The sequence below is a fragment of the Pinus tabuliformis genome, chromosome 5_1, assembly GCF_031772625.1.
Source record: "Pinus tabuliformis cultivar Carrire ecotype Pingquan chromosome 5_1, CPIR1, whole genome shotgun sequence".
Classification (NCBI taxonomy): Eukaryota; Viridiplantae; Streptophyta; class Pinopsida; order Pinales; family Pinaceae; genus Pinus; species Pinus tabuliformis.
Window position 1 is genome coordinate 629,783,687 of NC_142305.1, and position 14,857 is coordinate 629,798,543.

General features: G+C 40.1%; 2 protein-coding genes across 10 annotated transcripts in view; one reads left to right on the forward strand and one right to left on the reverse strand.

Moving 5' to 3' along the window:
* Positions 1 to 945: 945 nt before the first annotated feature.
* LOC149166526 (1-acyl-sn-glycerol-3-phosphate acyltransferase-like) overlaps positions 946 to 14,857 on the reverse strand; it is an 89,868-nt gene continuing 75,956 nt past the window's right edge. For 7 of the 9 annotated variants that reach the window (XM_089432651.1, XM_089432647.1, XM_089432649.1 and 4 more), the window contains 3 exons: positions 1,890 to 2,015; positions 1,685 to 1,777; positions 946 to 1,551 (listed from right to left, as the gene is read on the reverse strand). In XM_089432651.1, the coding sequence (XP_089288777.1) occupies positions 1,318 to 1,551; positions 1,685 to 1,777; positions 1,890 to 2,015 (453 nt within the window). In that variant the 3' untranslated portion in view covers positions 946 to 1,317. The remainder of the gene's footprint in view (positions 1,552 to 1,684; positions 1,778 to 1,889; positions 2,016 to 14,857) is intronic. The other 2 variants (XM_089432653.1, XM_089432652.1) reach the window with 1 other exon arrangement.
* On the forward strand, positions 10,874 to 13,707 carry LOC149166527 (uncharacterized). Its single transcript, XM_089431359.1, has 2 exons — positions 10,874 to 12,703; positions 12,814 to 13,707. Exons 1-2 carry the CDS (start codon positions 10,912 to 10,914, stop codon positions 13,245 to 13,247), a joined length of 2,226 nt encoding a protein of 741 aa, XP_089287485.1. The 5' UTR covers positions 10,874 to 10,911; the 3' UTR covers positions 13,248 to 13,707.

The window sequence follows — 14,857 nt, forward strand, 5'->3', positions numbered from 1 at the left end:
GTTGGTCCAACAAATTCGAGCCAAGTACAAATCCCTTATCACTAGCTTCATGTACCAATACATTTAGATTAGCAATAAGGTTTAATTACACTTGGAAAAAGGTGATTTAAGAATCAACATTATAAGCTCAAGCCAACCAGGTGCTTTCTTATGTAAATGTTTATCCACTTATGCAGATTACTACACATATCACAAATACAATCAGATCTCTCCGTGGATGAAATGTGAAGTCCAGTTTCAAATGGTGCAAGGAAGATACATGTTCCGGGACAGAGATAGCAAAGGACCATGGAACCAGAGCTATTTTGTTGTTTTCATTATTATTAGTTACTACCAACTTGCAGTATTCTAACAATGACGTCTCTTTCATGAACCAAATATTTTGAATTAAAACAATACCACCCATAGAATAGCTAATTCTTCCTTTTTCCCTAAGCTAGGTTAAGGCCAGCCCCAATGTTAGATGGAAGAATGGTCTGCCAAACCATAGGATGCTGTCATCAGGATTGTGCAAGGCTCAGTCAAGTTTGGACATCATGTGGGACAGTTTATATCCCCACAGCTGGTTCTTACTTCTTCCACTCAACCCCTCTCCATGAGATTTACCTGATCGTCACTATACTGCACACAAACCAACTGGTATACATCTCATGGGTAGAATAACCAACTCTATGAAAGAAAAGGATGAATAAGCCCTTGCATAGCCCGAACAAAAAATACATGAAATCGTGTACCCTTTTTACTATAATAGCAGCTGAAAGATTACTATATCTCTGATGTGATTACATTGAAATACTCAACAGGCATACAGAAGTTTAAGGCCCACATTAAAAACACAGCAGTAAAGGTAATTTTCTCTCAAAACCCGATTTTTCAGACGCCATTACATATCGATTCCCTTTTACTTCAAAGGAAGTTAATGCTTAAATAATACAAACAAGAAACTAAATAATTTCTCTCATGTCACATATTAGAATCAAGAAAAAATGCCTTTAACCAGAGGCTGAACCGGTTTTGAAGCTGAATCAAAGCTTCAGATATTCAAATGCTGAAAATGGTTTTCAAGCAATATCAAGGTTCCAAGAAACATATGAATTCCATTGTTTGACTTGAAAAAGCATTAATGTGAGTAATTGATTTATGTTGCAATATTTTCCTGGCAGACAATTCTCCAAAAAACTTGACAATACTAGCAGCGCCTCAGCTTCTGGATCCTCAACCTTCTTCCCTTCCCGTAGCACTGCTTATTGCAATAATTGATGCAGATATAGGATATTTTAAGAGGAAAAAGAATCAATGGGAAATTAATGTTGCTGATTACAGAGGTCTCTGTGAATCTGGGAGATTTTCAACATATATTGAATGCAACATTTCCACATAATCATCAACTTTGTCTATGGTCCAATCATCTGTACGTATCGGAGGCAAGTATGTGACTGTTAATGGTGCTGGTCGAACATGCAAACTGTTTTTTTTCCATGCAAGATGCGTACCAGTCAGGACAATGGGGACTATAGGTCGCCTGGATTGAATGGCTAGATGCACAAATCCCTGCATGTATGTGAGATTGATAGTTTTAAGACAAATGAGTTTCATAGCTATCCACAAGAGGAGTTAAAACATGACAAAGAACCATAATATAAGAAGATGAAGTCAGGCAAACTTTAAACAGATTGTTAAGCACCTTTTTGAATGGCAACAATCTCCCTGTTTTTGAACGTGTGCCCTCAGGAAAGATGATCAATGACAAGTTCTTATCCACCACAGCCCTTGCTGCCTTTGCACATAAAGGTAATACCGATGATGTTGGTGTAGTGACCAAAAAAAAAATTGAGTTTAGAAAATCAAATATGATTTAAGAATCCCTGCTAATGATACAGTAAATATACCTGTTTCATGGATTCAATAGCTGCACTTGGATTCGATCGATCAATGCGCAGGTGATTTGCTAAAACGTATAATTGTCCAAACAAAGGATACCATATTATCTGGCCATAAAGAGTCTGGTCAGAATCCTTTTTCCAGACAGTAAAAATCATCAGAATCTTATAAACAAGAAAGAAGCATACACATTCGGTCAAACTATGAATCAGAGAAATGGTCTGGTAGTTAATACCAGACTATTTTCGCCGGATGTATGAAGCATGATGAAATTTCAGCCATGAGTTATATTACAGTTTACTAATCCAAATAGAGAAACAGGCAACAACAGAAATGAATTATTTTATCGCATCTTTGTTTAAAAAGCCCATTGTCTGTAGGCTGCCATTGTATACATGTACACTAAACTCTAGAATAATGGTATTTTTTCAACTATAACAATCCAAATCAGTCACAGATCTTCATCAAAATGCCCTAGTTTTATAAAATAACCTAAACTCTAGAATAATGGTATTTTTTCAACTATAACAATCCAAATCAGTCACAGATCTTCATCAAAATGCCCTAGTTTTATAAAATGACCTAGACTCTATCCTAACGTTTACAAATTTTAATTTAATTATTTATTTTTCTTAACAGCTAATTCTGGAACCTCGTGTATCTCCGCTATTTAAACATATTGATAGATAGATTTTTTCACTTTTTTCATGAGGATGAAGCACATTAGATGGTTCGGAACGTGGACCAAAACTTAATGATGTGATTAATCCAAAAGACCATCTCATAATCAATATGGATCAGACAAAACCATCTCATAATCAATATGGATCACACAAGTCTAAGATCAAGCAAAGTGACCTAGATTATTGGAAAACAATTAACGGCAAATCTACATCAAAAAATGTAGGTCAATGCACCAGGCTAAGAGTGTGTCTTAAAGGCCCAGGATAGCATCGTAGACAATAGTATGAAGATGAGAAATATGCTACTCGTAATTGCTAATGTCTTTGTTTTGCAATGTAAACAGTGCTAGTTGTCCAAGCCAAAAACTAAATTGGTGTATGAGACTCTTTATTTGTTTGTGGGGTAAGGGAGCTCTTCACTCGATGATTTGACTACCAATGTCTACAAAGATGTACATACTCTAACCATCTGATTTGAACCTATAACCTCTTATGAAGAAATACATCTACATTAATTTCAATAGCATGTATCTACGAAAACGGTTGTGGTCATTCAAAAGGTTCGCGAATGTGTTGCTATATAAACACAAATGATAAAGGGTTCAGTATACTACAAGTAGTGGCATGTAAACCGAACATAGTTCCACTTTCTTAACAAGGGGTATTACAACAAAGCACATAACTTTTTCTGAACATGCCAAAAGGCTTCGATTGAAGGGTGTAAAGAGAGGAATTTTTCACCATGGGCGAGGTTCAATCCCTATGAGGACCTAGTCTAGAGCCATGGGGTACCTTGAGGTAGTGGTCAAACTTTTGGTTGTACCCAAGGAGATTATATTAAATGGTGGGTTTATCTCAGGTAGTTAGGAGGAATGATTGTTATCCTCCCCACCCATCCACAAGTGACATGGTCTCATGACTAGTGCACACATAAGTGGATCAAAGCCCACCCCCATGTCCTTTTTAAAAGGTCAATTGGGTTTATCTCAGCCTATTGGAAGCAATGAATGTTATCCTCCCAGCCATGTTCAGTTTCAGCAACTAACATGATAATTTTTGTTATAATGGCTTCGAACCTTATTGTTAAATTTGCAATCCCTTGAAAACCAAAACATATATATTAATCTTATAAAATATATAAAAAATCCCCATAAAATAAAAAATAAAAATTGTAAACAGCACGGAGGCATATAGAAAGTACACGATTTTATCTTCTTCAAACTTCAGAATCACATAATTCAATTGTGCCCTAAAGTACGGCGCTTTTTAATTTTTTACTTTTCTAGAATAGCAGATTTTAGATGTTCTTTTTCTTTCCGATGGGTTTTGGTCTCTCCAATCTCGAAACAAACTAAAGCTGGTAGGGGCTCGTTCTCAATTGCGCTGCTGACTGCTTCGCTGACGAAGATTTGTTCCAGCGCTTTTAGTAATGCCTGAGTCAACATTTTTTCTCACCAAGTGATGTAGCATGCCTGTACCTTGTTTTCGTATTATTTATTAAAGCTTTATCTATAGATCCCTAATCCGTTATTCTGATTTTGTGTTTACAGATTTAAACTCTGAAACACTCGAAGAAAAGCTTTCAAACCTTCTTGCCATCCAGGTAAGTTTGTCTCCGCTACTTCACATAAGAATGGATATTTACAAAAGAGACAAGCTGGAAATGTAATGTTAGAAGAGAGCAATCTCAAAAGTCATAATTGCAAAGAAAATACTCATCGTTCATCTTAAAACAGTAGAAGGGGTCAATTGTGCTTCCGACTGCTTCACTGGCAAAGATTTGTTCCAGCTCTTATAGGTGTGCTTGAATCAATCGTCTTTCTCGCCAACCTTTGTAGTATATCTGAACCTTGTTTTCATACTATAAATTAAGTTTCATTTATGGATTTATAATCGATGTCCAGGGTTAAGTTTTGGTTGTTAAGAGGACTCATTTCCTCAAGTTTTAATTTATCAAGTGAGCCAATTGAGTGGGACAGTTTAATGATAATTTTTTCAAATTCAAGCCTCATATTTTAACTTCTGATGTTGACCTGGTTTTGTACATTAAAAAAATTAAGCTTCATCTTAGATACCATCTTTATTTTTTTAAGCTTTATCTTAGATACCATCTTTGGTTTTTTAAGCTTTATCTTAGATACCATCTTTGAAATGAAGAGAGGTGCATCAATAATTTCATAAGTCATTATCCTCATTTTATGTTTACACATTTAAACCAATGTGCCACCAAATTTCCAAGATATGGTGATGCAGGAACACTGAGATGCATTTAGGACATATGTACCCCATATTTTAGGAAATATTCTAGAAACTTAGTCTTCAACATGGTAGACTTAGCTAAAAAAAATATTAAAAATCTAAATTAAAATATATAAGATTTGAAATATAAATGATAAATCATTAAAATTTTATACTTTTCTACATAACAATATAACATGATAATTGATAAATCATGTATCAATAAACAGCATGGTATTTCTCAAAAAAGTGAAAAAAGTTTTCAAATTTAATAATTGTTAGCTAAAATAATGATAATGGGGTTTAACCATCCGCATCATCAACGTCTTGATGTATAAAAGTTAGTGCTCTAGCTCAGTATTCTTGATTAATAGCTAATCCTATATGCTCATTCTAGCTCAGTATTCTTGATTAGTAACTAATCCTATATGCTCATTCATGATAGAATCCAATAAAATACTGTGATTTAAGTAATCCGAAAATCTGAAATATTATTAAATTTACTAAATTTTAAACAAAATATCAAATTAATAAAAAAAATCAATTTTATTTAAAAATATAATATTACAGATAATTATCAAAAAGGTCACTTTAAAATAACAAACTTTGATCAAAAGAGAACAAAGTGACATCTGATTTTTTTGACAATGGTGTTTTCCTTTTCTTGTATCTTAAACATAGCAAAACGTCTTGCTAAGCATGAGGAGCACGTGCGCTACACTAATTTAGAAGCTGGAAGAAAGTAATTTAAAAGGTTGAATTTGCAAAGAAAATAATTCTCAGTTGACAACTAGTTTTTATTTTTATCGGCAAGGAATGATCAGTCCTATAATTCATGAAAAAGTGAAAATAATATCAGTACGCCCTATTATAATAATACCAATGTGTAAACTTACTTTTATGATCTAAATCATCCTCAAAAAGGGATATAAGAATAACAGGCATTCAGGCAAAGAACAATTACTTAACAATCTGAACCTGATTCTGTAGTGCATCTAGAGAAAATGGATCGACAAAAAACTTATGCACCTACCAACACTGCCTCCTAATTGGGCCATAACATTGATTAGAACATAAATAACGCAAACAGAAAGCTGCTCTGTTTCTGTTACTAAAAATTTACCTCTAAAATATAAGATAGGGTGACAAAATTACTTCGTTACTGATGTTGACTAACAGATAAGTGATTCATTGGAAAACTTATGTAAATCACAAGTAATGTCCAACATTAATTGTTGATGTAGGACAAACCCCAGGAGCAAAACTAGTCTGCAAATTAACAACAGGTGAGCCAGCACTTCAGAAGAATATCTTCTCAAGAGATACCTCCCAGGTGAGGATAAGAGAAGAAATTTAGACTCGATTCCTTGGAGGAGGCTCACCCATCTGGACACAAATTAAAATCTCCCTGCAAGTCTCTTGGCCTTAGGGCAACAGCGTGGAACTAAGATTCAAGGAAGATGAATCTTTAAAGAGCCACTCTTCCCTAGCCTAATTGGTTGAATGAACAAGGGACTAAAACTCTTTCAAAACTTTTCTCCACCCACATAGGTTCCACCCAATCTTGAAAGTGACTAGTAATTTCTGATAAAACATCTAAGAGGGAAAGCCTTGATATCCCAAGAAATGCAAGATAGCTGAGCTTTGGAGGAAAGGACATGATTTATTTTGTCAACGCAAGGTACCAGGCCATGTTGATGTTTGTAGTTTGGACAAGTACTTCTGCATGGGCTTAATTGTCTAGGCCTGAAGTGATCCAGGTGGATATTGGTGGCCACCCGCCAATTCCACTTGGACCCCACCATTGTTTCTTTCAGTTTCCTTAATTGTAGCACAATTTACAATTTTTAGCAATTTTTTGGGTCCTAAACTTCCAGAGCCGTTTTGAGGTCCTAAACGACGTTTTTTTGGCAATCTACCAATGATTTTCTTATAAAATCGTCTTTTTCGTCATAGTCCTCGGAGAGATATTCCAATGGGGTATCATGTGCGTCAAACGGAAATAATATGACCGAGTCACGACCCCGGGAAGTTGGCTGTCCAACTAACCCCAACAGGGCCCATAAACTCTTGGTGTTACATCTCCTCGGGTTAGGGTTTTGGTTGTTTAGGGTTTGCTCTTATTGTTCAATAATAAAAGGGCCCTTGAGCTTCATTGTAATGTAGTTCAGAGGCATGTAGCCATCACATCTCTTCTTAAGGATAAGCTACCATCGCCCGAGCTAGTTTATTTCCATTTCTGTTACTAGGCTTATTTTAGTATTTTACGTTAATGAAATGAAGTATTATTTCTGCCGCATCTTTGTATTTATGGTTATATTTGTAATTTGTTGCGTTCCTGTTTAAATCCGATCAGTCGTATCAGAGCGGTCTGCTCTTTCTTTGTTTTTCTTTGCTTGTCCCCAACGAGGTCAGGATATAAGGAGTTAGGGCTTGAACTGGTCGAACCTTTGCAAGACTAGCTTCGCAAATCCCGACGACCTTCCATGGTAAATGAAAAGAAAGACGAGGGGGCAGGAGATCCTATCAAAATCTTGCTCGAAGAGGCCCTCGAGCGACAAAGGAACGCAATGATGGAAAACTTTGCCCAGATCCTTCAGTGGCTACCTAGGGGCGACACATCTACTTCCAGCAGCTACTCTGGAAGCGCCACACCCTTTAAGGTACAAGTTAACTTTGACATTCCCACATTTGAGGGTCAGATAGATGCAGACGCTGTAGATAAATGGTTAAATCTGCTAGAAGGGTATTTTTCTGTTCATGATTTTTCTGGACAGGAAAAGATTACTTTCACTCTTCTCAAAGCCACCCCCCACGTCAAGGACTGGTGGGAAACCTACTGCGAGCAGAAGGATGAAAGTACGACCTCACTGTTTTCAGCCACACCCACTTGGAATTCATTCCAGATGCCATCAAGGAGCAGTACTACCCTGTCAAAAGCTATGAGGATAAATACATAAAGTGGACCACGCTGCGGCAGGGAAGGGACCAAGACGTGCCGGAGTTTACCAATATTTTTCATACCCTTCGCACAAAGTTGGGTATCAAGGATACTGAGTAGCATTTGGTACTCAAATACCGCGGCTGCCTACACAAGTACATCCAGGACGAGATGGAGTTCCGGGACATCTCGCTTGGCACAGCATATCGATACGCTGTCAAGATCGAGCAAAAGTTTAAACAGAAGAAGCGAGACTTTGGATTTGCGAATCCAAAGCAAGGGAAAGGTGCCCCCAAACCGCAGAACAAAGGACAAAGCCAAGGTGGGGTGGCCTAGGACAACCCGCCAAAGCCGCAAGCAAAGAACAACACCGTGAAGCCGAAGAAGGACATGGGAAAGTGGTGTGAGTTCCATAAGAGCTCCACTCACAATACAAGTGAGTGTCGGGCCAAGAAGTCACTGGTGGCCGAGCTAAAGGCTTTAGAATCAGATGCATGTTTCAACTCCAAGTCAGAACCCGACAAGGGGAATGACAAAGGGAAGCAGATTATCGATGCGGAGCCCAACGCCACCGTTGCCACCACGAAGATCCAGAAGGAGGAACCCGAAGATCCAGAGGAGGAGCGCCTCTTCCACTCCCAGATGTGGGTAAAGGGTTCCTCGCTACAGTTCATTGTCGACAGTGGGAGCCAAAAGAACTTCATTTCGGCAGAGTTCGTGAAGCGACTAGGCTTATCGACCACAACACATCCCCAACTGTACAGCATCGGGTGGCTTCACCAAGGACGGGATCTTCGCGTGAGCCAGCAGTGTCACCTTCCATACAACATCAAGCCCTTCACAAATGAGGTATTATGTGACGTTGCTCCCCTTGATGTTTGTGATGTATTGTTAGGCCAACCATACTTGTGGAAGCAACATGTTGTGTATGAATCAAGGCCTCATGTTGTTATTGTTACTTTGGGAAATAAATTGTACAGGATATCGGAGGTAGCACCACCTACCACCATCTCTTTGGTTACTACAAAACAATGCAGTAAGCTCATTTCCAAAACTGGGAAATTTGTTTTCCTGATGATACGCCCTCAGGGAAAGAAGAAGATGATGGCCACGACCTCCAGACAGGGCCCCTCTACACGACAACTACAGATGGACAAGGTCGTGGAGGAGTACGAGGACATCTTCACCTCCCCCGCAGGGGTTCCTCTGCACTGCCAAGTCAAGCACTCCATTGATCTGACCCCAGGTGCGCTGTTGCCCAATGGACCAATCTATTAGTGCTCCGTTCTGGAGAACGACGAAATCAAGAGGTAGATTTAGAAGCTGCTGCAGAAAAGTAACATCCGACCAGGTTCATCACCCTGTGGGAGCCCGATCATGTTGGTATAGAAGAAGGATGGGACTTGGAGACTCTGTATTAACTATTGGGTGCTGAACAAGATCACTGTCCGGAATAGGTACCCGATCCCATGAATTGATGACCTTTTGGACCAAATGAAGGGGGAAAAATATTTCAGCAAGATCGACTTAAAGTCAGGATATCACCAGGTACCAATCGAACCCTCTGATGTGTGGAAGACTGCCTTCAAAGCTAAAGAGGGCCTTTTCGAATGGTTGGTTATGCCTTTAGGGTTGACGAATGCTCCTACAACCTTCATGAGGCTAATGGATGACATCTTGCGGCCATTCACCAACTCATTTGTAGTGGTATACTTGGATGACATCCTGATCTTCAGCCAGAGTTGGGAAGAGCACCTCCACCACATCTGACAGGTTCTCCAAACACTGCAGCAACACAAGCTATGTGCCAATTTGGAGAAATGCACTTTTGGCATGACCTAAGTTCAGTATTTGGGATACATTATTGATGAATGGGGGTGCATGTGGATCCAGCCAAGACCCAAGTCATTCGGGATTGGCCATCTCCAACCACTATGACAGAGCTCCGCAACTTTCTGGGTCTTGCCAATTTCTACCGCAGGTTCGTGTTGGGATTTTCTCATATCACTTGGCCCTTGAGTCAAGCCACCAAGGGAGGAGCAAAAGCAAAATTCTTTTGGTATGAATCTCAACAGAAGGCATTCACAGAGTTGAAACATCGCCTCTACTCAGCACCAGTGCTCGCATTACCAGACTTGCAACAACCATTTGAGATCGAGACAGATGCCTCTGACTATGCTATTGGGCAGTGCTTACTCAACACGGGCATCCAGTGGCATATCACTGTGAGATACTTTCAGACACAGTCTGGAAGTATCCCACTTATGACGAAGAGATGTATTCCATTGTGTAGGCCTGTCGACAATGGAAGCATTACATTTTGGGGAAGGAAACGGTCATCCACACAGACCACCGACCCTTGTAGTTCATACAGACCATAGTTTTCAAAACCATTCCGGTCTGACCGGTTACCGGCCTAACCGGCCGGTTAGGAGGCCCACCGGTCAGAACCGGTGAAAAAACCCGGTCAGCACCCTAATTTGCCCAGATTTTTGACCTAACCGGTCAAAACCGGCCGGTTTAGGTCCTAACCGGCCGGTTTTTTGCTAACCGGCCGGTTCCGTCCTAAACCGGCCGGTTTAGGGACAGGCCGCCGGTAAAGGTAAAAAGCGGACGGTTTATGGCAGCTGAGGGCGGTTTAGGGTTTTTGGGGGTGAGGGAAAGGGATTTTCCCTCCAAAAAGACCCTCACAATTGCTATAAGACACCCCTCTCACCCTCATTTGTCTCACACAACTGATTTGGAGTGTTTGTGAGTGTTTGTGAGTTTGTTTGTGAGCTTGGAGAGTGTGGAGTTTTTGCTGAAGTAGTCATCTTGGAGTTGGAGTTGGAGCTATTTTGGAGATAGTGTGTAGCTGTCAGTGGAGTTGCCATCATCAAGAGGAGGCTAAGGGAGCTACTTTGCATTTCCAGGTAAGGATTTGCACTTGATAATTCCTCATTTGGGTCTGATGTCCATGAATTAATTTTTTTGTGCTATAAACTTCTCATTTCAATGATCTATCATCTATGCTAAGCCTATGAACTCTCTAGCTCTATGCTATCAAATTTTTTAGCTTGCATGTGCATTTTTTTTCCTACATTTATCATTGGTTTTCCATGTTCCTTAGTTGCAATTTTTTTTTTAAATGGCAGATTTATTTGCAAATTGTTATTATTTCAAGCAAACATGGCTCCAAAAGGAAAGGACAGTGCATGGGCTCATTGTGATGTAGTTGAGGGAAAAATGATATGCAAATTATGCCATAAATCTATTGGAGGTGGGGGTATTCTTAGGTTGAAACAACACTTGGCTGGGGTAAGAGGCCAAGTAAAGCCATGTGATGCACCAAATGCACTGTTAGGTCCTATTAGGGCAGAATACATTGCCAAGCTTGAAAAATTTTATGAGGATAAGGCTAGGGAGAAGGCCATCCAAGATGAAATTGCAAGGAAGAGGGAATTATTAGAAGCCATGAAAGAGAGTGGGTATGATGACTCTGAGATTCAAGACTCCACTTCTATCCCTTCCACCAATGACCCCTTTCACTATGTTCATCCTTCTGTTGGAGTTGGCCAACCATCAAGAGGACCAAAGAGACAAAACATCCAAAGTTATTTCTCATCTTCTGCCACCATTGCTTCTTCTAAATCTAATCCCACTTCCTCCCAGCCAAGTTCTCAACCCACTTTGGATCAGCATTGGAAAAAACAATGCAAAGAAACTTCTCACCAATACATTGCTAGATGGTGGTATGATTCAGATATCCCATTTAATGCTGCTCGCTCACCTTATTACCAAGCTATGTGGGACTCTGTTATAGCTGCAGGAAAGGGCTTCAAAGGCCCTAGTATGCATGACTTGAGGGGAGCTCTTTTGCAAAAAGAGATATCTTCCATTGATGAGTATTTGACTGAGTTTAGAGAGTCATGGGTCAAAACAGGTTGTTCCATTATGTCAGATGGATGGACCGATGGAAAGAACCGCACTATCATTAATTTCCTTGTTTCTTGCCCTCAAGGAACCATGTTTTTGAAATCAGTTGATGCATCTGATAGGGTAAAGGATGCAAGCCTTCTATTTGAGCTTTTGGATAACATTATTCAGGAAGTTGGGGAGCAGCATGTTGTGCAGGTCATCACTGATAATGCCTCAAACTATGTTCTTGCTGGAAAGATGCTTGAGGCCAAATATAAGACCATATTTTGGACTCCATGTGCTGCACATTGCATAGACCTCATGCTTGAGGATATAGGCAAGGTGGAGTGGGTAAAAAACACTGTAGAGCATGCCAAGTGCATTACAAAATACATTTACAACCACTCATGGGTATTGAGCCTAATGAGGAAACACACTGGAGGCAAAGAGCTTGTTAGGCCTGCAATTACGAGATTTGCAACTCACTTCCTCACGTTGCAATGTCTCAATGGTCAACATAGAAACTTGCAGAAAATGTTTTCCTCTGATGAATGGTCTGAATCTCGGTGGGCTCGTAGACCAGATGGAAAAGACACCAAAAAGAAAGTGTTAGACACTTATTTTTGGAAAAGGTCTGTAGAGCTTGTGAAAATTACCGAGCCCCTTGTTAAGGTGCTAAGGTTGGTGGATGGGGAAAGATTGGCCATGGGCTACATTTATGAAGCTATGGATCAGGCAAAGGAGCAGATACGGGCAGCTTACAATGACAGGTTAGCTAAATATGGCCGTATATGGGAGATCATTGATAACAGATGGAACAATCAACTCCATCGTCCTATACATGCAGCCGGGTATTTTTTGAACCCAAGGTATCACTATAAAAATCGGCTAGGAGATCAGCATGATGGGGAGGTCAGAGCTGGATTGATTGATTGCTTGGAGCGCATGGTCCCTAACCATGTAGACCAGTTGGATATACATAGACAGCTTACTATTTTCAATCAAGCAAGTGGTACTTTTGGCAAAAACTTGGCAAAGATGGCAAGAGATGTGGACCAACCAGGTAAGCAATTCCAATTTCCATTTTGTTTTTCATTTCAAGTTAAAATTGTTTACGTTCTTTACAATTCAAATTATAAACTAAGTTACTAATTATTGTCTTTTTCTTTGCAGCACATTGGTGGGAGTCATTTGGTGGCCAGTGTCCTCAATTGCAAAGGTTTGCAATTAGAGTCCTCAGTCAAACTTGCAGTGCTTCAGGTTGTGAGCGCAATTGGTCTGTTTTTGAGCGCATACACACGAAGAAGAGAAACCGTTTGGAACAAAAACGGTTAAATGATCTTGTTTTTGTGCAATACAACCTTCGACTGAGGAGGAACCAAATGATGAGCAAATCACCTGATCTAGATCCCATTGTGTTGGACGATATTGATCCAACATCAAAATGGGTGGAGGAGACTGAAGATCCTGTGTTTGAGGCTGATTTTGATATCGACATGGCTTTAGCGGAGGATGAGGCAGATTATGTGGCGGCATCAGAACCAGGATCAGTAGCGGCATCAAGGAAAGGCAAGGAACCAATGGAAGGCACTAGTCGTGCAGGTTGACAAACTCGTGCTTCCACTAGGTCCACTTCTATTGTCATTGGTGGCATTGATACTGATGTTGCAGATGAGGCAGAGGCATCCTCAGACTCTGAACCAGATGATGTCTATGTAGCTCCTGATGATGATCATGTGTCTAGTAGTGGTGATGATCTTGATGATTGATCATGTGTACACTGTAGACTTGTAGTAGGCCAATGGCCTCATAGCTTGCAGCATGGTTTTTGGACTCTATAGGCCATTTAGAGCCTCATTTCTTATGTATTTTGCTATTTTGTCGATGATATGTATTGCACTCGGTGCCATTTTGATATATTCACCTTTGCATGGTATATAAATGAGCAAACTTTGCATATTTTGTCTCTATTGGCTTGGAATCATGGTTTTACATCTTAAAAATAGTTTTTTTTCATTAAAAATTAATTATTTAATGTATTTTTTAAAAACCGGTTCGTTTAGACCAAACCAGTCCCGGTTAGACCGGTTCCGGTCGGTAAACCGGTTAGCTAGGTGGACCGGTTCGGTCACCGGTTCCGGTTTTAAAAACACTGATACAGACACAAGGGAAGTTGCAGAATGATTGACATCAGAAGTGGTCCACATACCTGCAACAGTTCCATTGAATATCAAGTATAAGAAGGACAACACCAATAATGTTACAGATTGCTTCAGTCGACCACCAATCATGGCGTTAACCACCGTGCTCAACTCTTGTGGGCACGAGACTTCTGATTGGCCACTTCTCTACAAAAGCAACCTAGAATTTGGCCACACATACTAGACACTCTTGGAGGGTCAACATGTTCCAGATTTTCACCTCCAAGATGCCTTGTTATGCCACTTGGGTCACCTTTGTGTTCCTTCAAGCGAGCGTGCCAAGATGATTTGGGAAACACACTACAGTCGGACTGCTGGGCATTTCGGGGTCGAGAAAACGGTGGCAGTACTGCAGACGTATTTCTGTTGGTCGAATCTTCACTCGAAAAGTACATCAGATCCTACACTGCCTGCGCCATTGCCAAACCGACCATTAAGAAGCAAGGCCTCTATACTCCACTACCTAACCCTAGTTGACCTTGGGAATCCATTTCCATGGATTACATGTCGGGCCTTTCTTCTACTAAGCATGGAAACGTGTTAAAATTGGCAACTAAGGCCAAACACCATGTGGGTCAGCTTATTTATGGCAGCTGATATTTTTATTGGATCCCTCTCGTCGAGAGGTGTAGGATTGATCTAAAGATCATCCGATTCCGATAAGTATTTATGGAGATATGAGTTTATTTTGATTATGGAATTATTATCAAGTCGACCAGCAACTTATGTAGGCTCAAGAAGCCCAAACGTCATGTCTATTCAACCTATACGTTTGTGGTATAAATTGAAGAGGATTTGATGCCATTTAGACACACTCTCAAGGTGATCTCCTCTCCATGTCTTGGGTTTTTGGAGAAAGAGAATCACTAAGAATACGCTGGCCTAGAAAGAGCTCTAGCTGCAAGATGATGCCCTAATCCAACGCAGGTCAAGAAGACATCTATCCGCTGGCAAATGATGGATCTCTATATGCTATTCAAGGAAACCCTATACACTATACGCTGTTCATGGTTATA

Coding starts and splice junctions, on each gene's coding strand:
- LOC149166527 (XM_089431359.1), top strand. CDS start 10,912: ATGGCTCCAAAAGGAAAGGACAGTGCATGGGCTCATTGTGATGTAGTT. Junction 12,704..12,813: donor AAGAGATGTGGACCAACCAG/GTAAGCAATTCC, acceptor TTTTCTTTGCAG/CACATTGGTGGGAGTCATTT.